The sequence below is a fragment of the Mustela putorius genome, unplaced genomic scaffold, assembly GCF_011764305.1.
Source record: "Mustela putorius furo isolate JIRA1106 unplaced genomic scaffold, ASM1176430v1.1 tig00001059_pilon_pilon_pilon, whole genome shotgun sequence".
Classification (NCBI taxonomy): Eukaryota; Metazoa; Chordata; class Mammalia; order Carnivora; family Mustelidae; genus Mustela; species Mustela putorius.
The window spans coordinates 3,702,153-3,726,878 of record NW_025421553.1 but is presented as its reverse complement, the minus strand read 5'-3'; the positions used below and the strand labels follow the sequence as shown (position 1 = coordinate 3,726,878).

General features: G+C 40.6%; 1 protein-coding gene across 4 annotated transcripts in view; it reads right to left on the bottom strand.

The window, feature by feature from the left end:
* Positions 1-24,726, bottom strand: part of EPB41L4A (erythrocyte membrane protein band 4.1 like 4A) — a 250,082-nt gene that overhangs the window by 35,502 nt on the left and 189,854 nt on the right. For 2 of the 4 annotated variants that reach the window (XM_045087135.1, XM_045087137.1), the window contains exons 13-17: positions 13,820-13,910; positions 11,060-11,143; positions 9,957-10,067; positions 1,243-1,290; positions 192-269 (exon numbers count right to left, since the gene is read on the bottom strand). In XM_045087135.1, the coding sequence (XP_044943070.1) occupies positions 192-269; positions 1,243-1,290; positions 9,957-10,067; positions 11,060-11,143; positions 13,820-13,910 (412 nt within the window). The remainder of the gene's footprint in view (positions 1-191; positions 270-1,242; positions 1,291-9,956; positions 10,068-11,059; positions 11,144-13,819; positions 13,911-24,726) is intronic. The other 2 variants (XM_045087136.1, XM_045087138.1) reach the window with 1 other exon arrangement.

The window sequence follows — 24,726 nt, the reverse complement described above, 5'->3', positions numbered from 1 at the left end:
AAACAAAATCTTAAAGGAAGGAAGGAAAAGAAGGAAGGGGAGGGAAGGGGAGGGGTGAGGAGGGGAGGGAAAGGAAAGAGGAAAAAAAAAGACAGAGAGAGAAAAGGAAAAAGAAATAGGATACACAGCTTCTACCACCACCAGCAACCCCTGATTTTGGAGTTCCAGATAACTACAGTATCAAATATTACCTGTTTCTCTTTTTCCGGTGCTCTCTATTAGAATTTTCCGATTCACTACCACTGCTCGTGTTACAGCGTGAGCGTGACCTGAAGACAAAATGAGAAGAACAAAAGAAAAAAAAAAACACATTTATGACAAATAAAAAATTTCAGAAAGATTCACTTTAGTTCTTCAGATGGAATTTTGCAATAAAATGACTAATCCAAACATCAGTAGCAGTTATTACCCCTCCCTCAGTCAGTGATCCTCGATTCAGTGAGACATCTGAATGAGTCTACAGACATGTGAAAGCAGATTAGGGCAAATGTCACCACGGTCCCCAAAAAGACCACAAAATCAAGCACTTCCAACAAAATCTGCCATGGCAATGCTCTATACCCCTGCAGTGGACTAAATATGAGCACCGAGTCCTGTCACACCCCCTTCCCAGATCAACAGAGGTAGAGTTTATTTCCCCTCCCCCCAATTAGCACTGGAGCTGTGACGGACTTTATTAACAGAATGACGTGGAGGGGCTATACTCTGCCCGGTCCCAAACTATCTATCTGTTCACGGAGCGGGCGGCTCTTGCGTCCTCCTGGCTGCCATCTCAAGAAGCTGAGAACCAGGTGGAGGGACCACAAAGAGAGAGAGAAGTCTAAGGCTTCCCACCATTTTGCCAAGACATCAAACAAGAGAGAGAGAGGGGCCTCTTGAATATTCCAGCCCCATCTGCCCTCTGACTGTAGCTTCATATGAGACTAGCAAAACTAGCCTGTTCAATCAACAGAAACACACAACATATATATGGTGGCTTTAAGCCACCAAGTTTTGGAGTGGTTTTATTGTAGCAGTAGATAACCAAGACAGTTCCTCTAAGATACAAAGAAGCAGGAAAAAAAAGAGAAATTGTTAAGGATCCTACAGAATGGAAGATTGGGAACCAAATGAAGCCAAAGCTGGTATCTCCAAGTTAATTCTTTCATAATGACCTTAAAGCTGTCACTAACAACAACAATTCCCACTCTGGTTGATCCTTCTTCCTTCTCCCCGACCCTCCTTCCATTTTTATGTTTTTACCTCCTCCTTTGTTTTAGATCTGAGTCTTCACCACTGTTATGGGCTTTCCTACAGAAAACAAATAAATGAAGATATTAAAGAAAATAGAGAATTATCCATTGCCTAAGGAAAGCACAGCAAAATGAGTTTCACTTCAATTCCTACATATCTGTTTTGTATTCGTTCATTCGACAAACATTTAAATCACACAATATGCCGACTCTCAGAAGTAGAACACATCACCAACTGGCCTCAAAAAGCCAACAAGCTCAAGGAGGCTGCAAACAGTCTACCAGCCATAGTGCACAGCATGTCTGTATGGTATGATTCACCCAATGATGGGATGTTCTGCAGTTCCTACGTCTGTGATCTGCCAAGTTAAGTTCTGCCATAATCGGACTGACACCAGCTCTCACTTGCATGCTCTTCCCAACACCCTGGCCTCCAAGGCCCTTGACCATTTCTCTCATAACCTCTTCACAGTAACTCAGCAGACCACATTATGGCCACACTTGGGACTTTATCATCTGTAACCACCATGTGGTTACAAACATGTTGGTCTCTGGCCACCTTCTCTTCCCCTTCCTGTTCATGCTCTTGAGCAGATTTGATGGAGCATCTTGGTTTAAACATGCAGGCTCTGGGGCGCCTGGGTGGCTCAGTGGGTTAAGCCTCTGCGTTCGGCTCAGGTCTTGATCTCAGGGTCCTGGTAATGAGCCCCACATCAGGCTCTCTGCTTGGCAGGGAGCCTGCTTCCCCCCCTCTCTCTGCTTGTTGCTCTGTCTACTTGTGAGCTCTCTGTCAAATACATAAATAAACTCTTTAAAAACAAAAAACATGCGGGCTCTAGAGCCAGACAACCTGAAGGTGGGTCCCCTCCCCTCCCCATCAAAAAGGTATGTGATTTCAACAAATTACTTCTTGGCTAAGTGCCTGTTTTCATGGAACCTCCCACAAAGGATTGTTATGATATGAGGATAAAATGAATTAATACATTTAAAATGCACAGAGCAGGACCTGGCTCACTGAAGCAAACAATAACTATTAGCTGCAATTATTATTGCTTATTTCCACTACGCCCCTTCTGCCTTTCTTTGACCTCAACAGAACTGTTTGCTCACTGACCTTGCTAATTTTCATCCACTCCTCTCGGCCTTTCTCCGTTTCCTCCCTGACTCAACTGAGATTTACGCCATTTTGATAACCTGTACGCCAGTACTCAAAACTCCTCCAATTCTCTGTTTTTGGGTTCGGTATTTCTGGCAAGATCCCACGCATGGGTAAGTCAAACTATTCAGGTTCTCTGATCCAGCCTTCAGCAGCTAGCTGAGCGGCGCCAGGGGGAGTTACACAAAAGGGCACGTTACTTATACTACAAATATCCATGTTCACAAACTTCATGTGACTCCACAACATCCTACCACCTTTCTCTTTCTCTGATCTAAGTACTCTCACTCTGCAAAGCGATTTCCGACTCTTTACCTCACAACCCTCTGATACACCGGTCCCTCTGCATCAGCCGCTGACTTTGTTTTCTCCTTCCAAAGAAAACGTAGCCATCAGATGGCAACTCTTTCATCTTCCTGTTACCAAAAATAACACTTGCCTACATCTCCTTCTGTGTTATTTACAGATCTGTCCTTACAACTAAGGTCAGTCGCTCCTCTTGTGTTGTCTGTGTCTCATCACCTCTTACCTTCTCAATGACTTTCAGTAACCACCCTCCTACCTCTCAGATATATTCAATTTGTCCATATAAAAATTCTTTCACCAGCTTTTCACATTACCAAGTTTCTACTATTTAAGCACACACAGGCATGGGGCGACTGGGTAGCTCCATAAGTTAAACGTCTATCTTCAGCTCGGGTCATGAACTTGGGGTCCTGGGATTGAGCCCTGTGTGGGGCTCTCTGCTCAGTGGGGAGCCTCCTTCTCCCTCTCCCTCTGCCCCTCCACACTGCTCATGTTCTCTCACTCTCAAATACATAGTTAAAATTATACACACACACACACACACACACACACACACACACACACGTCTGCTGAATTCCATATCCCCCTTCATTTTTTTCCCAGTCTCTCCTCTCTCTTTGAAAGCATCAAACTTCTTGAGAGAGGCACCTAAGCCCCTTGTCTCCGTTTCTTCACCCTTTAATATATGTGCCTTCACATGGATTGGGCAGACATGCCTATTAAATGCCATCATCATGACTGACATTCCCCCATTTCTCAAACACACTTATATCAAACAATATAATGTTGACAGGCCTCTCTGTCTTTACACCAAATTTTTCGATAATTTTTACTTAGTATAAACACAATTATATATTTTCACAGATGATCTCTATGGCGTTTAAGGAACACAATTCCATTCTTTTTTTTTTTAAGATTTTATTTATTTATTTGACAGACAGAGATCACAAGTAAGTAGAGAGGCAGGCAGAGAGAGAGAGAGAGAGAGGAGGAAGCAGGCTCCCTGCAGAGCAGACGGCCAGATGTGGGGCTCCCATGACCCTGGGATCATGACCTGATCCGAAGGCAGAGGCTTTAACCCACTGAGCCACCCAGGCGCCCCCACAATTCCATTCTTATACAGGTTTTATACTTAAAGATAACAATTGCCTAGTTTTCTAATGCACCTTTAGGTTGCTTAATTTTCCTTGTTTTGTTTTGTTTTTAAGATTTTATTTATTTATTTGACAGAGGGAGAAAGATCACAAGTAGGCAGAGAGGCAGGCAGAGAGAGAGGGGGAAGTAGGCTTCCCACTGAGCAGAGAGAGACCAATGCAGGGCTCGATCCCAGGATCCTGAGATCATGACCTGAGCTGAAGGCAGAGGCTCAACCCACTGAGCCACCCAGGTGCCCCAAGTTTACCTTGTTTTATCACTAATTTCTTCATCCAAACTCTGAGAGCTGCAGAAGTCCTCCTGAGATGGGAGAATACTTAGGTAATCTACAAGTTCCACTGACACCTTCCCTGCAACCCTGGATGGTCTGTTCCCTAGAACTGCTGCACAAATGTCACTTCGATTACTCCCTTCGCCATCATCCAGGGAATTCCTTCTGCCTCTTTGGAAATGGATCCCATATTTCCAGTTCTCATGACTGCTAGTCTTGGTTTTGGAGGAATGTACCTTCTAGCTGTTAACAGAGAAATTCTACGTGGCAGGTACTTTTTTTGTTTTTGTTTTTGTTTTTTTTTTTTTTGAGACCTGGAATTTCTCAAAATATCTTTGACTCATGTAATTATGGTTTATCTGGACTTAGAATCCTACACTGAAAAGAATCTCCCCTCAGCATTTTGAAGGCAATGCTCATCTTCTTTCTCTGATGTTGCTGTTAAGGAGCCCAAGGCCGCCATTCTGGTTTGCCGACGTTTGTATATAAACTTTTTTCTCTCATATCCCTCCCTTCCTCGAAGTTTTAAAAATTCTCCCTTAACCTATAATGTTTTGAAATGTGATGGTAATGGCTCTTGGTCTGGATCTAATTTTCCAGTCTATTATATCAAACCCTCCTTAGCTTCTCTCTACAACGTTTGATCATTCAGTCTGGGACATTTTCTTGTACTATTTCTCTAATACTTTTCTCTTCTGCGTTTTTTTCTTGGAAATTTCATTACTCGAATGTTTGATATCCAAGTTTGATAATTGCTTATCCTTATGTTCCACATATCTGTTTTATTTTTGTTCTACCTTGGGGATGATCTTCCAAACCTTCTACTAATTATTTTAAATTCTGCTACAGGAATTTTAAGTCTACTTATTCTTCTCTTTGGATATCAATTTTTTTTTTTCCTCAGGATAATTATACATTTGGAGCGCCCGGGTGGCTCAGTCTGTTAAGCGTCTGCCTTGAGCTCAGGTCATGATCCCAGGGTCTTGGGATGGAGCCCCTCATGGGCTTCCTGCTCAGTGGGGAGTCTGCTCTCCCTCTCCTTCTGCCCCTCCCCTGAGGTCATGTTATCTCCCAAATAAATAAATAAATCTTTTTTTTTTTTAAAGATAATTATACCTTTATAACATGTTTCTTATATTGTCTCTATTTCCTGTGAGTACACACACACATACACACTGCTTATTGTCTGTTTCAGTCTCTGTCTTTCCAAACAGAAGCTATCTTCACATGCCAAGTGATTACGGCTCTCTCTTTGTATTTAAGAATTCGGCACTAGAAGGACTGGAACCCTCTGGATGGTGCAGAGAATGTTAACTGATGGCTTCGCTGCAGTGTGGAGCAAAGAAATATAGGCAGTCTCAGCTATTTCACTGGACGATCCTTTAAAAGTTGGTATCTGTATGTCTCTTCTATTGTATCTGTTTTTCTCATAGTGAGATTCTCTGATCTCCTGCTTGGGAGATACCTATCTGGCTTCTAGCATCTGGGAATGAAGAAGAAAGGAAGCTCTTTAGTAAGCAGATTTTCACTCTAGATGTTTTTTCCTCCCTGTGGCCAAAATTTCTCCTTCTCTTTTCTCTACAAGTAATTTCCTCTGAAGGTAATTCTCCTCAACCAAGCCGAATAAATGCTGGAGTTTCTCCTAGGTCTGTCAAGGGCTTGGTCTTTGCATTCTATCTACCTAGACAGCATCCCTCTGTTTCATATTTCAATTTACATCTTTACGAAATTTATATTTTAGCCAATAGCCAATCTAGCTCCAGACATATCCAACAACCCATGTGATTCCTGCACTTCGACTTCTTTGCAAAGACACCACAAACGCAACAGACCAAAAACCACTCACAGTTGTCCCTTTCAAGCTTGCCATTTCCCGGTGATTATTACTTCAGTGCATCACACTTCAAGCCTGGATTTTATCCATGACATCAGTCACTCCTTCACCTCCAAACAGGTCTCAAAACCACTTCCTTGAATCTCCACATCACCACCTTGGCCCAAGCTCCCATTAGCCTTTGCCAGGACTCACATGGTAGCCCCAGGTCTCTCTTTCCCCTACTTCTCTTCTTCTCTACCTTTTCTCCACAGGACAGTAAGGCTCATCTTTACACAATACAAATGCGATCTTGTATTCACATCCTTCTAAAAACTACTGGGTCTAACAACCCAAATCCTCAACAAGGCTCAGGTGTCCTATGAGGTGCTTCTCTCTGGACTCATTTATCCTTCTCATGAATGTTCCCCACTCTTTCCACCCCGAGGCCTCTGCACATGTTAGCTCCTCCACCTCTTTGCCTCTTCTTGTCTCAAATTCCAGCTCAGGCATCCAGGCTGAGAACCTTTCCCTGACCTCCTGGACTCAGCAACACAGCAAAACTTCCCATCATGGTGCCAGTAATAGACGTACTTGAATGGTAAACGTTATCAAGCAGTTATTCTTAGGACATGTGTGGTTTTTTTTCTGTGTGCATGTTAGGTTTCAGTAATTTTTTTTTTAGTTCCCCTAAGCACCACATAACTCTCTCTATATATAAATTTCTAAGTACTCATGCATTTGTAAGATTCATATATTTCTTCCCCAACAAACTGTAAACTCCTAAAGGGTAAAAACTTTCTCTAGTGCTGTTTAACAGTGCCTGCATGAAGTAGGCACTCAATAAACTTTCCTGAGTATAGAGATGCATAGGGGTGAAAATAAATTGTACTAAAAGTAAGTAGGCTGGGTTGCTTTTTCTAGAACAGGAATGTTTAAACAAGCAGACTTCAGGGTCTCCATGAACCATGAAAATTTTATGAAAGTGTGTATGTTTATTTAATTATGTACCTTTCTCCCCCTAAGGAATGATCCAACCTTTCATCAGATTTTCAGAGTTCTGTCACCCAAAAAGGTTAAGAACCAGTGTTGTAAACTCAGCCAGAATTTGAAAGATATACCCATCTAATGACAAACAACTGGCAAAATATAAAATTCGGTATCTTTTGCAAAATACACGTTATTCTGGCATCCATAACAAAATAGAATTTCCTATTATCAAATTTAAGTCCTTGAGATTCTTTCATGGTGCTGACAAATCTGTTTTAAATGTCAGAGTTACCCTAGCCATGCAGGGATTTGTGCCTCCAGGACAAGGGAAATACCTGTGAAGATAAAGCCAGACTGAAAGGGACAGGGACATTCAGAGGGCATTTACAGTAGAAAGGAACAAAGAATGAGATTTAGCTCTTCTTTGCCAGCATGTAGCAAGGGCTGGTTTCCTCAAAACACGCATGCCCAATAAAAGACCTTTCAAGTGATACACATAACCAGACAGAAGGCTCTATGGCTGCTCGGACAAAAAGATTCTCTTCCCTGTAAATCAAAACAGGCTTTTCCCTGGACTGTGCCAATGAAAGGATCCTGTGTCTACTCCCCACAATTACTCATCTGTATTTCACAGGAAGCCAACACACACAAAAATGTGTCTCAATATAGAAGCCATTAAGGCTAGATTTAAAAATGTATATGCTCCAAACTATTTCAAACCTCCCAGCCCTATTGATTTTACCTCCGAAAGGTCTCAAAACCATCCACTTCCTTAAAATCTCCACATCACCACCTTGGCCCAAGCTCCCCTTTGCCAGGACTCACAAGGTAGCCCCAGGTCTCTCTTTCCCCTACTTCTCTCTTCCACTGGTTCTCCACAGGACAGTTAAGATTCATCTTTACACAATACAAATGTGATCTTATATTTACAATCTTTCTAAAAACTACAGGGTTTGGGAAACCCAGTTGGGGAAAAAACTAATGTAAATTTTGGTTTTATTTTAGCAAAACTTGATAAATTCATTTCCGAGTAAATCAAAATGACCATCTGCTCGACATGTACAATTATATTACTTAGGGAATGCGGTCAAAGTATGCTAGTAATGAAGAATGAGAAACTATAGAAACATACCTATTTAACAATAATCATGAAGTGCCAAATTCTTAAAATATGTAGTGATTCCCACTAACCTTGCCCCCCCCAAAACACACATACACACACAAATGTATTTTAAAGTATTGCCTGGGTATTGTGGTATTGCCTGGGTTTTAAGTGTTGTCCAAGTTGAACCAATCCTTAATAGGGAGGGCAGGAAATCTTTCTCCCTCTCTATTTAAATGATGATTTATTATCCCTGCCTTTTACAGATGTACAGATCTGGATTCCAGACTCCTTTTGTCATCGAGGCCAAGGGCTTTCCACTTTCCACTGGTACGCAGCCCCATCCCAAACCCATCAATAATCTCCCCTGTTTTGTCAAAACTGGAAGTCTGAAACTACATTTTCTCAGATTCCTTTGCCCACTGGGTTCCACTTAGAGAGGCACTCAGGTGAGATCTGAAGGCAAGAGAGAAGGGGAGGCAAGTTTGCTTCTGACATAGCTATGGCATTCACTCTGGCACTCCTGAGCAGTAGAAGCCCCCAGCATTAGCTACAGAGGTGGCTCCTCTGGCAGGGGTAGCAAGAGTATTTGCTACATCAGCAGTTCCCATAGCAATGCCAGCAGCAAGCACAGATTCATGAAGGCTAGCTCCAAGGTGGAAAAAGCCTTCGTCCTGCCAGCCCAGAACCAGTACAGCATCCAGATCTCAGGGTGCACCTCCCTGCCTTTAGTTCCTCCAGAGCTACTCAAACTTGCATGCAATTTCTCACTTTAATCCCTCTCTGGTGGAAATGCCTACTGGTTAAATGATAAAGGCCATTTTCTACAAAGTTATTATGAGCATCCATAATATATAGCATGCAATTTTGCTCAGAACATGAAACATAATAAATGTGAACTATTATCCCTTTGTTCTAATCACCGGTGCTCATGATTTAGCTCCTCCTTTTCAGACCTATGAGGGGAAGGTGTTGCTGACCTTTGTCTCCTTAACCATCAAAGGATTTCGGTGAAGCTGTACCTTGAGAAAGCTGGGAAACATGACTCAGGGAAACTGGAAGAAGCCAAAGGAAATGAACCAAGGATGGACCAGCAAGTAAGTATCAATAAGGGCAGAGAAGAAAGAAAGGCTTCTGTTTCCCTGATCCACGGTGATCAAGTTGATGGTTATCTGAGAACATGACATGAACCTGTCATAATTAGAAAAGTCACTTACAAAATACCAGTATGTAGGTACTCAAAGTAAAATAGTCTCTGTGAAGTAGGAATGAAATGAATTTCACTGGTTAGTCATTTCTAGGTCTTCTTCTCTCGCACCTGTCACATTTCCCAGCCGGCTTTTTAGAAAGTCCAAAACTTCTACATATGGACTTTTTTTTAAATTAAGTACATTCAAACATAATCACAAAAACAACCTGACCTGCTGGGTAAAATGTAACAGGATCCATTTTTCCTGTGTTTTGAAAGGGGTTTTACTCAAGTTTATGCAACAATAGTCTGGAGAACAGAGTGCTAAGCCTGAGCTAAGATTTACCTATAATTTTATCTTCTCAGATCAGAATATTTAGTATCTTTGATATATAAAAATATATCACTAATGCAATACATATTATATATACTATATAATATATATTGTTAAAATAGATACCTAAGCTTTTTTTTTTTAACTTATCAGTCTTAAGTGCCATACAGGGAGCAAGTTTCCTACCAGTATTTTATGAAATTATTCTCTGAAATTTAGGCTGTTTAAAGAGAAATGCTTCAGGATGCCTAACTCATTTTATCTCAAAAAAAAAAAAAAAAAAAAAAGTAAGCTTTCTGTTACCTTGGGAGGACAGTCATGATATTATGAGAATAACTTGTGACAGACTGTGACTGGGACCCAGAGGTTCTGTTGCAGATTTAAAACCAAGAGCTACGTTGCGCTCACCTCCTTCTCGTTGGCTGGACAGAGTCATCGCTCCCACAGGAGGGGTTTCGGCGGCGCGTGTAGGGGAACTTCGGGGATTTCATGCGGTCATTGGGAGAGTGGTAGAGTCCACTGCAGGGGAAGAGGAAGGGTCAGTAGTGCCCACAGAGGGCCTGAAGGAGCAGACAGCCCAGTCCCAGGCTACACAAGTATTTGCCCCCTCAGGGATATACTAGATCACAGGCACATAGTTCTCTTTGCTGACAAGATTTACTGAAAGAAAATGGAGGTAAGATCTGGCAAATCAGATCCTAAGAGTCGTTATCTTTCAGGAATGGATTTGTGTCACTGGCCTTCAATGGTAAGAAAGGAACACCCAAGTGATGGTAATAATAACAATCTGCATATACAACAAACTTACCATATGCCATGCACTGACTGAGCTAAAAGCTTTAAATTCCTTATCCTAGCAAATCTTCATATCAGCCACAATCACTGGGTTACAATTATTAGGCCCACGTAACAGAAAAGAAAGTGGAAATATGGAATGTTTAATTGAGTGGCCCAAGTAAAAGAGCTAAGAAGTGGCCAGTTAGGATTTGACCACCTGGTCGTTGTAGCTGGGATCCCCATGACTCTAAAGTCAGTAAGGTATAATGCAGGTCTGTTGCTGGTTTGGTAGCTGTGGACAGATAGAAACGAAATATATGGATATTTTTGTGAATAAAGTTCTTCATTAGTCCTCAAATATACTTTTCAAGTATAGTTTTTTAAGAAATGTACAGTAGAGGGGATTATCATTAATATGTCATTTAGAGTTCAAAAATATACTCTCTTACTCTAAGCCATGGTAACAATATTCCAGGTAGTGTCTTAATACACACTGGTCTCCCTTCCTGTCTTCCAGGAGAAAGTTTCACCTTAGGACACATCCTGTTGACTTCTACTTCGAAAGTTCTCAGTCATGCTGATTTTAGGAATCTGACTGCCTTGTCCACAGCTAGCAACATCCAGTCACAAAGCAGTTGGATTCCATTATTTAATTGGATTCCGTTATTTAATGCATTGTGATGGCTAATCCCATTTCTACTGTTCCCCATTAGAAAAACAATGATTCTTTTTACCTCTGGGGGCCGTTGTCTTCCCATGGTGCATGAGATTTGCTTCTTTGAGTATCAGGGCTGTTTTCATTCTTTGCTTTCTTAAAGCTTTAATTTAAAAAAGAAAAAAAAAAACATGGACTATATATTAACTGGAGAATAAAAGGAAGTTCACTCACATATTTCCTTCTTCAGTGAAACTGTTTAACAAATGTTTTAAAATGTGTTTTTATACCCGTGACTCATTCTAAAAAGGGTAGGAGGTGGCTGCCTAAAAAAATTCACATCTCCAGCAAGTATTTTTGGGCTCCCCTCCACCTTTTTTTCCTAGTATTACTGCTTTAAGTCAACAAAAGCCAGTTCATCCACTGTTAGGAAACTTGGAAGACAAGTCTATCTGCAGGACAGGAAGCAAGGGAAAGGGCAGAGGCAAGAAAAGAAAGCTGACAAGGAAGGAAAGCTAGAGTATGATGGCTCCTGAGGCCGGCTCCTTTTCAGCTCTGGACTTCAGTCTAAATCTGAGCAGGTGGGTCAGCCGTGGACAAGTTCAGGCTACCCAAACCGACCTTTCCCAGCCCCTAGCTTCCGCCCTATCTTGGCTTCATCCTTCCAAATCAGAAGGACTTCCAAATGCTTCTTCCTGACCTAGTATCATCTTTCTGCCTGAAGAATGTAAATATAACTGAGCTGTTATTCAATCTCAACAAATTGTTTTAGACACACATGGGGAGATATAGAGGAAAGGACTCATCAGAAGCCCCAGGCCTCCTCTGAAGGAGGGGAGATGTATTACCTCTCACATCCCCAGAGTCTCAGCCCCAGGAAAAGATAGAGGTACTTAATTTCTAGCTCACATTTAACCCTGGATTTTTGAGGAATCCCCTATATAAGTTGTCCTCGAACATGGTCATAGCAGGGTTCTTTATAACAGTCAACAAAGAAGAGAGAGGGAAAAAAATGACAAGGTCATTTCAAAAAAGGAAAATAAACTTGTATCCTAGGAGACTACACCCATACAGGAATTAATATAAAGCTAAAAAATTTTGTATTTGACAAAGGCACTTAACTCATCATATTAGCATATAGTAGGTAGGTTTTAATTTTTGACCAATACATTCTTTTGATTAAATAATCTTTGGAAGATAAAGTGCCCCAAAATCTTACTTTTGATGTGAGAAGTAATAAATACAATGCATACTTAATAGTAGAAAGTGTGTGTGTTTAATAAATGAGAAAGAAAAAGGGAGATTGAGAAATTCAGAGGGGAGATGAAAGGGGAAATGGGAGAGCAGGCCAAAGTTAGAGAAAAATGAAATCCTAATTTAATTTAATTTATTTTATTTTATTCATTTAATTAATTGCATTCACTCCCTAAGCCATTTCTCATCTGGAACTTGAGTGGGAAAATCAGGCAGCACTTCAGGTATCAGTCCTATTGACAAGAAAACCATTGTAAAGGGGACTGAACTTCTTCTGTACATTCTAAAAAGGCTTGGGATCTGAATTTCATGGCAGATTACTGTTCTTATGTTGGATTTAGCATAAGCATACCCTGTACATACAGATTAAGCTGACACTCTATACACAGCTGTGAGGCTGACCAAGGCCAGCTAGGCCAACTAAAGAGCATGCAAAAAAGGCAAAGACCCTGTCATTCCAGAAAGAATCCATGAAGGGAGTGTCCCGGAACTAAACAAAAGACAACGTAAGCAAAACCCTGGGGAAAACATCACAACTCTGAGAATCCTCCTATCTTAGAATTCTTTTGCTAGGAAATTGCAAATTGTAAGCCTCCACGTAGCCCCAAACCTACTGAATGAAGACGCCATTATTTACTAACGAGATGGAGAAGATGATCAAAGTCTGCCAGGGTCACGTATTTCTGACTGCTTGGACTCAGAAGCTAGTGCTGTAGACAAAGTGAGCTGATGAAAGCTGCTCATTGTACTTCTCAAATGCTGTTCCGTGGATATAAATGGAGATAGGAAAAACTGACGCTGAAACAGTATCTTCACAGAGAACAAGGCTGATCTTTCATGGAAACAAGCCATGTAATATATTGAGAGAAGGTCTTTCCGCTGGGGAATGCCACTGGGAAAATTGATGCAGAAGACCATGACACCTCTTCATACATATGCAATCACTGACTTCCGGAGCCCTGCGCCTCTAAATGCTGTAAGCCCTCTTCCCAGGGCCACAGTTCAGTGCACCGCGGTAATGAACACAGTACATTAAACATGAATATCATCAACTTTATTTCACAGGTCCCTCTGAGTAAGTCCATTATAGCATGCCATTTTAAAAAATCACGTGGAATTGTCCCCCTGCTGCCGAGAATGGGACCACAGACTGAGAGATCACCATGCTGTGACAGCAGGAGCATTTCCTTCAGATGAGAGAGGCAGGTCCTGCTGTTTATACTCCACTGGCATTTTATTTATTTATTTTTTAAGATTTTATTTATTTTTTTGACAGAGAGAGATCACAAGTAGGCAGAGAAGCAGGCAGAGAGAAAGGAGGAAGCAGGCTTCCTGCTGAGCAGAGAGCCCAATGTGGGGCTCGATCCCAGGACCCTGGGATCATGACCTGAGCGGAAGGCAGAGGCTCAACCCACTGAGCCACGCAAGGGCCCCTCCACTGGCATTTTAAATGACTCTTTGGCTCATACACTATTTCAACCAAAAGTATGAACTATCAAAGTAAAAAGATTCTTCACCTCGCCAACAGGAAAAAGCTTTTTTGTGACAGCATACCGTTATGAGTTCTTTCACTTAACCGACTGACCTTTTTATTGGTGAAGGTGCAATAATTTTAGTCGTTCCTTCATTTTCTCCATTGTCCATGTTTGCTGTTACCCGATTTATGCTGTTTGAGCCTAGTAGCAAAGAGCGGTAAGGAAAGATGGAAGAAAAGAGTAGTGAAAAACAAACAAACAAAAAATCACACAGAAGCCAAAAAGTTATTTTAAAAATGCAACTTTAGGGACATCATGGTGCATTTTATTAATAAATTATAATTCTAAATAAATAATGAATCACCCAATAAATCTAAGGTATTATTCCCTGACACATACTAAGCCCTCAACATAACAGCATCTAAGAGGGTCTTAGATATGACACCACTTGAAAGTGGACCCTTTTGAAATTTTAAGAGTTAACTAAGTCCCCATATCGTGGATATTCTTTAGACTGCTGAAATAGGATTCTAAAATATTTAGTGGTATATATTGGTATGTAAGACCTAATAATCAGTCCCTGATTAACTATCATGAAGAAATTACTGTTTTTGGCATGCCATGATAGCTCTCATTCTAAATCAAAGCAAAAATACTCCAACTCATAATGCAAACGGCAATTATTTCTATTTCTATTACTCACATGTTAAAAAAAAAGTTTTCAATTTTTTTTTTTTTATACAAACATCTCTAAAAGCCTAAAACTGTTTAAAAGCTACTATTCCACATATTTGCATCCATGCTAGACATACCAGCAGAGGGAGCCCCCAGTAGACACAATGTTGGAAATCATGATCCAAATAAAGAAAAGTAGCCAGGCCCACCCGGGAAGTCTGGATCCCATTCTCAGGACACAGACTGATAAGCCTGCAGAGGTGACATGTGAGCACTGATGGTGACCATTTTCAAGTGGTGTGTAAAAGCACACCACTCTCGAAAGCACAGGGGAGACCAGCAAGGGGATGCCTAAAGCCCTCATTCAATTAACTCTGTGGGACATGCAGGTGTGTCTTCAAACTGGCATCCTGCAGAAATATGTCTAGTCCTTTGATCCAAAGTGTGATCACCACTAAGCACTTAGTTTTTTAATCATGAGTTGAGTCTGTAATACTATTAAAAGCTAATATTTACTGAGCACTTACTATGTGTCAGGTGCTATCCCAAGCACTTCATTTACTTAAATAATTTTCAAAATAACCCTATAAGGTAGATACTAATATTATCCCTATTTTTAAAAATAAAAAAATGGGCCTTTCCCAAGGTCCCATACACCATGAGTAAGGGAACCAGCTTTGAAACCCAGCAGTCCAGCTTTAGAGACTTAAGCTCTAAACCACCATGATACATGGCCTTCCACGTGCCATGTGCACCCCACTCTCAAACAGTTCAATGGTCAGTGTAAATAGGGGTGCCCAGGGCACCTGGGTGGCTCAGTTGATGGGGAAACTGCCTTTGGCTCGGGTCATAATCCTGGAGTCCCAGGATCGAGTCCCGCATGGGGCTCCCTGTTTGGCGGGGAGTCTATGTCTCCCTACCCCTTCTCGTGCTCTCTCTCTCTCTCTCACACCCCCTCTCTCTCAAATAAATAAAATCTTTAGAAAAAAAAGTCAGTGTAAATTAAGGGTCCATCGGAAGAGACATATTCTTCAAAACATTTGGAGGCATGTTTGACAACTCATCAGGAAAAATTAACATTAATGAATACTCCTTGGACAGAGAGAATGTTGGTTTCAACAAAGAGCTTCTAAAACTATCATAGTAAGAAATTTGACTTGGATTCAGTATCTGAATTTTATTCCTATTTTGGAATCCTGAAATGTAAAGGTAAGTCTGATATCTATGTGCCCTAAAGGTAAGTTCATGTTGGCGCAATATTCAGAATCCAAGCTTTAGGAAAGCTGTTTGGAGTTTACAGAAAATGTCACTAGCCACAACGAATGGGACAAAACCAGTTCCCATGAACTACCCCATGTACCAGTGGGAGGTTGGCAGTGGCTGGTCATTGTCTATTCTGCCATAACCATTAGTAACAGTCCCAAGCGCAGATTCCCAAAGTTGCAGGCTCAGATATGAGCTGGAGCTGCTTCTCCACAGTGTAGCTCCATGTGGGACAGTCCTGGGCCCTGGCAGGAGGGGTTAATTCATCCGTGCTCTAGACAGTAGGTATGCCCCGACCTTAATATTTTTATTGTTCCTAATAAACTTTTTTTAAATGTGGTATTGTTTTCAGCAGGTACTACTAATTTAAACTGTAAATGAAGGGACCTACACTAAACTGGGGCCGTTTCCCAACACCACCACTAGGAGAGGAAGGAATACAGCAGAGAGCTCAAAGCCCAGCGCCAATAATACCAACGGAAGCAGCACTGAGCAAAGCTGAACATCACAGGAATAGAAGCCCTGTGCGACTAGCCTAAGAGTAAGCCCAGGTCTGCTTCTCTTCTCATCTCTTTAGACCAATTATTAGTCCTCTCTTACTACCAATCACCCCAGAGAGAGTGAGAGTGTTTAACCCTTTTGCCTCATTTCCTTCTGTCTGAATCTTCTGACAAATTAATAAAGAGGTAGACAAATCCAGGAATATTTTCAAACAGAAAAGTTTCAAACTAAGTATGTGTATATATTTTCTATAAACCCATGCCTGGTTATTCACAACATCCGAATAATTTTTGAGATGAAACATAAGATGGGTGTTTTTCCAAAAGAATTTCAGTTTTTAAAAACCCCCACATACACGCTGTCTCTCAAACACTCAGCAACAGTTTAGCCAGGCTTCTTCAAAATAAATTGTTTGACTGTCAAGACTATTTTACTAACCTAACAGTCATAGAATTTTCATATGCACCGCATAAACAAATAAGGTATTGGCAGTAATAAAATCTAATTCATGGTTCTTTTATATTCCAAACAGCGGAATACCAGCCAGAAATCTATTGAAATGTATTCCTCTTCTCTATAACTACGTGAGCTGAACAAGCCTGGGGTTTAAAAAGATTGAGGAAAAGAGAGTACGGGGGGGGGGGGGGGGAAGCTACTTATAAGCATGAACTTTGTGGGAGCATTTCTGAAGGATACCCTCGTACGACACTCATTTGCTAACTATAACTTGGGCTTTTCTATTCATAGATGTAAGACTCTGAAAAAGCCCTAATTAGGCAATATTTTTTACCTTTCTGTATGTTGCTAAAGGTGCACTTAAAAGTAATAACTATACTTTTAAAGTGCCATATTTTAGCTAAGTAGGTCAAACGAGTGAGATGTTATCACAGTACCATTTGAGAAGAAAGGTAAGCAATTCAGTCAAGCTGGGTTGTGTTGGTTACTGAACTCTACCAAAGCGAGAGAAATAGATACACATTATTGAGGTTTCCCTTTTTTTTTTTTATTTGATTTATTTGTCTATGAGAAGGAGAGTATAAGTGCGGTGAGGGGCAGAAGGAGAGGGAGAAGCAGACTACCCGCTGAGCTGGGAGCCCAACACAGGACTTGATCTCAGGACCCCAGGGTCTTGACCTGAGCCAAAGTCAGACACTTCATTGACTGAGCCACCCAAGCCTCCCATTATTGAAGTTTCCTGACTCTCCATGTTTCTGATATGTACTCCTGTTTTCCTTTCAAGCCTCTTTTCCCCCAACTCCATCCTAGCACCTTTCCGAACCATCCCTTGTACATAGGCTCAGATGCCTGGGCTATGGAGAAACAAACCCATCACACTAAAAGGCTTGTGTTTTCAAGTATTACTGGCCAGAGAATAGTTCCATTGTAAAGAGGAAAAGGAGAAGCCAAATATTAACTAAAATAATTAACTGATCACAATGGAATTCCAGGCACTGCTCTAGGAGATATTTCCAGGGTGGAAAAATCCTTTTCCCTCACTCCTTTTTCATTGTAAATTATAATAGACCACCAGAAAAGAATAGAACATATAGATACAAACAGTTTAACAAATAATTATAAAATGAACAGCTATTTAGCCACTATCTACTTCAAGAAATAAAATATTGAGGGCAATTTTCCTACATTATACAAATCACTCCATTTGGGGCAAACAACTGTTTTCCATCTAAAATATCTAGAGATAACAAATTATGAAATATGAATTATGTATATATTTAGTAAAATATACACTAAAATTATTTTTTAATTATTAGTAAATGTTTAGGCCACAAAAATCTTAATAAAATGAAGGACACATTACTGTACTGCTCCCTATTAGCACAGTGCTTTACCTGTGGTAGGCATCAATCCACAAAGGTCTACTCTAAGGGACGTGCTTGTTTCTATTTTTTCCACTAGAAAGGAACATTCAAGATAATGATGTTATTTTGTAGATGTATGAAAACTAAGCCCCCCCCCAAAAAAAATCTGTATGTGGAGCTATGGGAAATACAGAAAGAGGATCTGTAGCCATATCCTACAGGACTAGGCTACTTCCTAGAGTTTTGAAAACTACCTTCTGCCATAACTCACTGTTTTTCTAAATGACAGCTGTAGATTATAACAGAAATCTGTTATTGATATCAGCATTTTACTAACTAAATTATTGATAATTTATTGATATATGGTTATTAACATTTGGTTTTTGATATTGGTTATTAAGTCTCCTTGTAAATCTATATTTTATTTTAGATAAAGTATTAATGATGCCCCTGCTTGTGCTTTCTGACCCTTCTCAGTCAAATAAGTAAGTAAAATCTTAAAAAACATATATTAATGCTAGCAAGACCACTTACAGTTAGGAGCACCCAATTCATTACACATCGTACTCACATTAAAAAGACAACGGGCTTTATTTCAGGAGGCTAGTCCCATTTGGAAGAGTAGCTCATCAGGGAACTGCCATTGTCTATTAAGGAGCCGTATCTAATTCCTTCTCTGGGCTGTCAGTCACTGCAGCTTAATATGGGAGCACACAACTCCCTACAGTTTAGGCAACACTACAATGCCAGCGTCCAAGGCTCTGTGGCATTTTGCCTGTTCAATTTCAACACCCTATAGGCAAACGCTTCCGGTCCATGTGCATCAGACCACTACTAGGCTTTTGTGTGGTTTGGTTCTGTTCACCTTTGAGTGCGCTCACCTTAAAGGACCCTGGCCTTCAGTTTAGGAGAAGTGGCTGTCAGAAAAAGAATCAACTTTCCCAGGATCTATTTAGCTACTTGACCTGGAGGCAATTCTTAAAAGTCAGCCCTAGGATGTCAAGACTTGGTGATGAATATACATGGATTTTCAGTTATAAAAACACTTTGCATTTAAATGGTACTAGGGGTCTCACAAAATCTATTTGTGCTCAATTTGACACCTGTCAACCTAAATTAAATTTTTGATGTTATTTAAATGTTGCCAATGCTTTTAATTTACAGAGTGGGCATGAGGATGAATGTGTGGCGTTAAATGAAAAAAGATGTATTTGACAAGTGAAAATGCCTTTTTCAGTTGTATGAGGGAAAGGACAAATAGCCAGTAAGTAAAGCAGGACTGTAATATATAAATGATTTCATTAAAAGAACTCTCAAATATGATAAATTTTTAAATTTTGAGGTTTAAATTTTATCCCATTTATTCACTTTTTCTTATCTAAATTATATAAAAAAAAAACCCTGTATCTGATGCTTAAGACAAATAACCAAGACAGATTATAACCATTCCCAACACAATAATTACGTATTAGGTTTCAGTAAAACTAATCTGATTTTACATTAGCTAACCCAATGCAATTTATCAGGGGAAAAAAGTGCTATTCATGAATTAAGAACAAGCTAATAATTGGAAATACAGCTTAGTTCTAGTTGTTACACTGAGAGTACAAGGTAATTTTGCCTTGGTCTCACCAACCTTAGACTGGGTACTATGGAAAAATGGCAGAAAGTATGGCAAATTGGGAAAATAAGACATTTTTCTAACATCACAAATTATGGTCCAACAGGAAAATTTGGCAGAACAGTCATTCATTAAAACAGGTAAAACAAAACTGAGTCTCAAAACACACAATTTAGAAAATAAAAGATTTTCAGCAGCTAATGGTTAATTCTTTAAAGTTCAAATGCCTGACATCAGCCCATTCAAGGCAAACAGGCAGCCAGAGCCCTGCTTTCTTTCTTTTTTTTTTAAGGAGGTAGGGGCAGAGGGAGAGAGAATCTTAAGCAGGCTCTGTGCCCAGCATGGAGCTTAACATGGGGCTCAATCTCATGACCTTGAAACCATGACCTGAGCGAAAATCTAGAGTCGAATTCTTAACCAACTGAGCCACCCAGGCACCCCAAGATCCCTGCTTCTCTTCTCTCCCTCTCTTTTTAAGATTTTTATTTATTTATTTGACAGCGAGAGAGAGAGAGAGAGAAAGAGACAGTGAGAACAGGAACAAAGTAGGGAGTGGGAGAGGGAGAAGAAGCAGGTTTCCCACTGAGATGTGGGGCTCCATCCCAGGACCCTGGGATCCTGACCTGAGCTGAAGGCAGACACTTAACGACTGAGCCACCCAGATGCCCCAATATACAGACTTTTGAGACACTGATTTTGCTACATGTCAACTGCAAGATCAAACAAGGCTTTCTGCTAAAAAGCTGGAGGGTAAATTATAAAGAATTGGGTGTGGATGAGAAGGTTGGCTAGGAAAATATGCCTACACATGAAAGATCCTTTCTCTGCTTGGTCTGCTTCCTATTTCTTCTTCCCCAATCCAGTACTCTCCTGGATCCCTGTGCTTTCCTCATGACCAAAATGATCAGCTTGGGAGTATGACCTGAGTGGAAAGGAAGGCACTGCATCCTTGATGCCTTTGGCAGAGTTACCAAGGGGCACACACAGAGAGAGGTGGTCCCAGGCATCTGTCCTTGTGGGTCAGAATGCCAAGTTCCAAAACAAGAAAGGCACTTCTGAGCCTGGGAAGTCATCTGTTCATTCCCTGAGGTGCTCAGAGTAGAATGAAAGGATTCTAACCAAAGGGCTTGGGATCTACACCTGCGTGTGCTGGAGCAACTGCCACACATGGCAGCAGCAGATGGGCGCCATCTTTTCTCTGAACACCCGTAGGCTCAATGACAGCACCTATCTACGAATAGCTGGCTGGAATCAAGAGGTGGTAAATCACTTAAATACAATCTGTTTCTTCCCTGATAGGAGAACACAATTCAGGGGAAAAGGACTGAGTAGACGTTCACATCCTACCCTGACAGAACTCTTGCACTCCCCAATCACCTCCAACAAGGCCATGTAGTTTAGAGGAACATAAAGCAAAACTTCTCCAGTCAGCTCCTGTCAAACAATTTATCTCACCTTGCATAGGCAGAAGGATAATTCCTTCTCTAACCTGAAGTTGGTTCTGTTCCAGAGGAGTATGCTTTAGAGGTTTTTATTTGATGCAATTATAATAGTATATAAAATGTATACAAAGCACATATAACTGTATATAAAAATTGCTTTAAAAATACTTATTTAGCGGGCGCCTGGGTGGCTCAGTGGGTTAAGCCGCTGCCTTCGGCTCAGGTCATGATCTCAGGGTCCTGGGATCGAGTCCCGCATCGGGCTCTCTGCTCAGCAGGGAGCCTGCTTCCTCCTCTCTCTCTGCCTACTTGTGATCTCTCTGTCAAATAAATAAATAAAATCTTTAAAAAAAAAAAATACTTATTTAGCTAAAGTACAATTGGGAAAATTCTTATTTTTTTCTGCTTCCATTGTTAAGCTCATATCGAAGAGTCCTTAACTTACTGTTCTTTCAGCTTTTCAACCAGGACTCACCAAAAGAATCTGAAAAACTACTGTGCCTCAGTGCATGTTTCTAAGGTGATATCTAAAGTTTCTTCTCAAAAGTCTAAATAGTTCCAACTTTGTATGGTAACAAATGGTTAACTAGATGTATCACTGGGATCATTTCATAGTGAACAGAAATATCAAATCACCATGATGTACACCTGAAACTAATAGGATATTGTATGTCAAGTACACTTCACTTTTAAAAAGAAAGTTTAAATAATACCAAAGAATATCATTTACAGCATAGAGTAAATATTGACACTTTAAAATGGAATTGTTTCATGACTCTCTTTAATGTATCCAATGTAATACCGTAGAAATTTGATACCCACAGTCATCCATTTTAAAATTAGATAAAATGAGGCTACAGTTGGAAATTTCATGGCATTCTTTTCTCTCCTTGTATATACATTTCAATTCCACCTTCTCTGGAAAAATTAATCCCAGAGTAATACATGTTTACACTTGAAAGTTTTATTTATCACCCTATCTCACTTCTCTGTGACAATAAATAAATAAATAAATAAATAAATAAATTTAAGTTTTATTTCCCATGCCCATAAAGTTCTAGATGTTAAAAATTTCTTCTGAACCAAGACATTATAATCATTAACAGATTATTATTGTACCAAACTGTTAAATAATTATTACAAGTAAAAAAGTAAATTTTAATTAAAAAGTTAATTCTTCCAAGGATCATAGAGGAAGGGAGGGGAAAAAAATGAAACAAAATGAAACCGGAAAGGGAGACAAACTTTAAGAGACTTTTAATCTCAAGACTCAAACTGAGGATTGCTGGAATGGAGGGGGTGTGGGAGGAATGGGGTGGCTGGGGGATGGGCACTGGGGAGGGTATGTGCTATGGTGAGTGCTGTGAATTATGTAAGATGATGAATCACAGACCTGCACCCCTGAAAGCAATAATATATTATATGTTAATTTTAAAAAGTAATTCTTAAAGAGATGAACAAGGTAGTTTTGTCTTCTCAATGATGACATAGGTTAAATGCATTGAAGAATGCTAAGTAAAACAGTTTAGCAATAATTCTATTCCTGTTTTTAGGTAGATTTCAATGCCGAGAAATCTTGTTCACATATAAGTAGAGTTGCATGTATTCTGTTATGAACACAATGTCATTACAGAAATTCTATGACTTACATGTCTATCAGTGATATATTATCTAAAATTATTTCAGGGGCACCTGGGAGACTCAGTCGTTAAGCGTCTGCCTTTGGCTCAGGTCATGATCCCAGGGTCCTGGGATCTAATCCCGCACTGGGCTCCCCCATTAGTGGGGAGCCTGCTTTTCTCTCTCCCTCTCCCTGCTGGTCCCCCTACTTGTGTTCTCTCCCTTTGTGTCAAGTAAATAAATAAAACATCTTTAAAATTATTTCAAATGTTCTATCAGATGACAAATCAATTGGGTCCTCCTTTAGTTTTGTCCAAAGTCAAAATGAAGAAATGACTTAGAAAAGGAGGTGTCACTGGGGCACCTGGGTGGCTCAGTAGTTTGAATGTCTGACTCCTGCTTTCAGCTCAGGTCATGATCTTGGGTTCCTGGGGGATCTAGCCCTGCTTGTGTCATCAGGCTATCCACACAGTGGGGAGTCTGCTTCCCCTGTCTCTTTCCCTCTGCCTCCCCCCAACTCACTCTCTCCCTCTGAAATAAATAAATAAATCTTTAAAAAATAAGGGGAAAAAAGGAGAGAAGAGGGGAGGTGAGAAAAGAAGAAAGGAGGGGAGAAGAAAGAAAAAAGAAAAGGAGGTGTTGTTTAATAATTAAGGCCATTTAGTTTCCAGACACTAACTCAGGAGGTTTTTATCATTTAAGGACAAAACAGCAGAACAGATTCCAGATGAGGAAAAGGTCTGCCTTTGTTTTGGTCCATTGGTAAAAGGTAGGCTGGAACTACTGGGTATTTACCCCAAAGATACAGATGTAGTGAAAAGAAGGGCCATCTGTACCCCAATGTTTATAGCAGCAATGGCCACGGTCGCCAAACTGTAGAAAGAACCAAGATGCCCTTCAACGGACGAATGGATAAAGAAGATGTGGTCCATATACACTATGGAGTATTATGCCTCCATCAGAAGTACGAATACCCAACTTTTGTAGCAACATGGACAGGACTGGAAGAGATTATGCTGAGTGAAATAAGTCAAGCAGAGAGAGTCAATTATCATATGGTTTCACTTATTTGTGGAGCATAACAAATTGCATGAAGGACAAGGGGAGATGGAGAGGAGAAGGGAGTTGAGGGAAATTGGAAGGGGAGGTGAACCATGAGAGACTATGGACTCTGAAAAACAATCTGAGGGTTTTGAAGGGGCCGGGCGGGGGGGGGGGGGGAAGTTGGGGGATCCAGGTGGTGGGTATTGGAGAGGGCATAGATTGCATAGAGCACTGGGTGTGGTGCAAAAACAATGAATACTGTTACGCTGAAAAAATAAAAAATAAACAAAAACTTTTTAAAAAAGGTAGGCTGCAGAGAAGAGCCAGCAAGTCTACTACATACAGCAGGCACACTCCCTTCAGGAAAGAGAATCTGAAAAGTGACTGAATCGAAACTGTCTGTATCCACAGAGCCCTCAAGGAAGTCCACTGGTATCTCCCCCCCCCCCCCCGGGAGCTGCAGAACCCAGAACCCAGCCTGACAACTACCGTCCTCATCCAGCCAGCCTTCTCCTAACCCACTGCCTTAACCACAGATTACCTCCAGTCATGAGCAGATGCTCCTCCTGAACACTGCAGCTCTCTCAGAACTCGGCTCTATGACACTGGAACATCCTACCCACATGGGAGCACAGCTTTTACCTCTCTAGTTGGATAAAGTGGTTAAGGGCACAAGACTGGAAGTCAGACAAACCCACATCTGCTTCTCAACTCTGCTAATTTACCCGCCTGCATGAGCTTGGATGAGTTCTTAATTCCCTTTGGGCCTCAGGTTTCTCATCAATAAAATAGGGGTTTCACCAACAATTTATTGAATGAGAATTAGGTAATTCATAGGAAATGCCTGGGGTGCCTGGCTTAGCCAGTGGAGTGTGCAACCCTTGAACTCAGGATTGCTGAGTTCAGGCCCCTCATTGGGCGTGGAGCCTACTTAAAGTAAAAAAATTAAAAATAATAAATAAATAAAGTGCTTAACACAGTGCTTGGCTTTTAATAAGCATAAAATAACCACTTTATTATTTTCTATGACT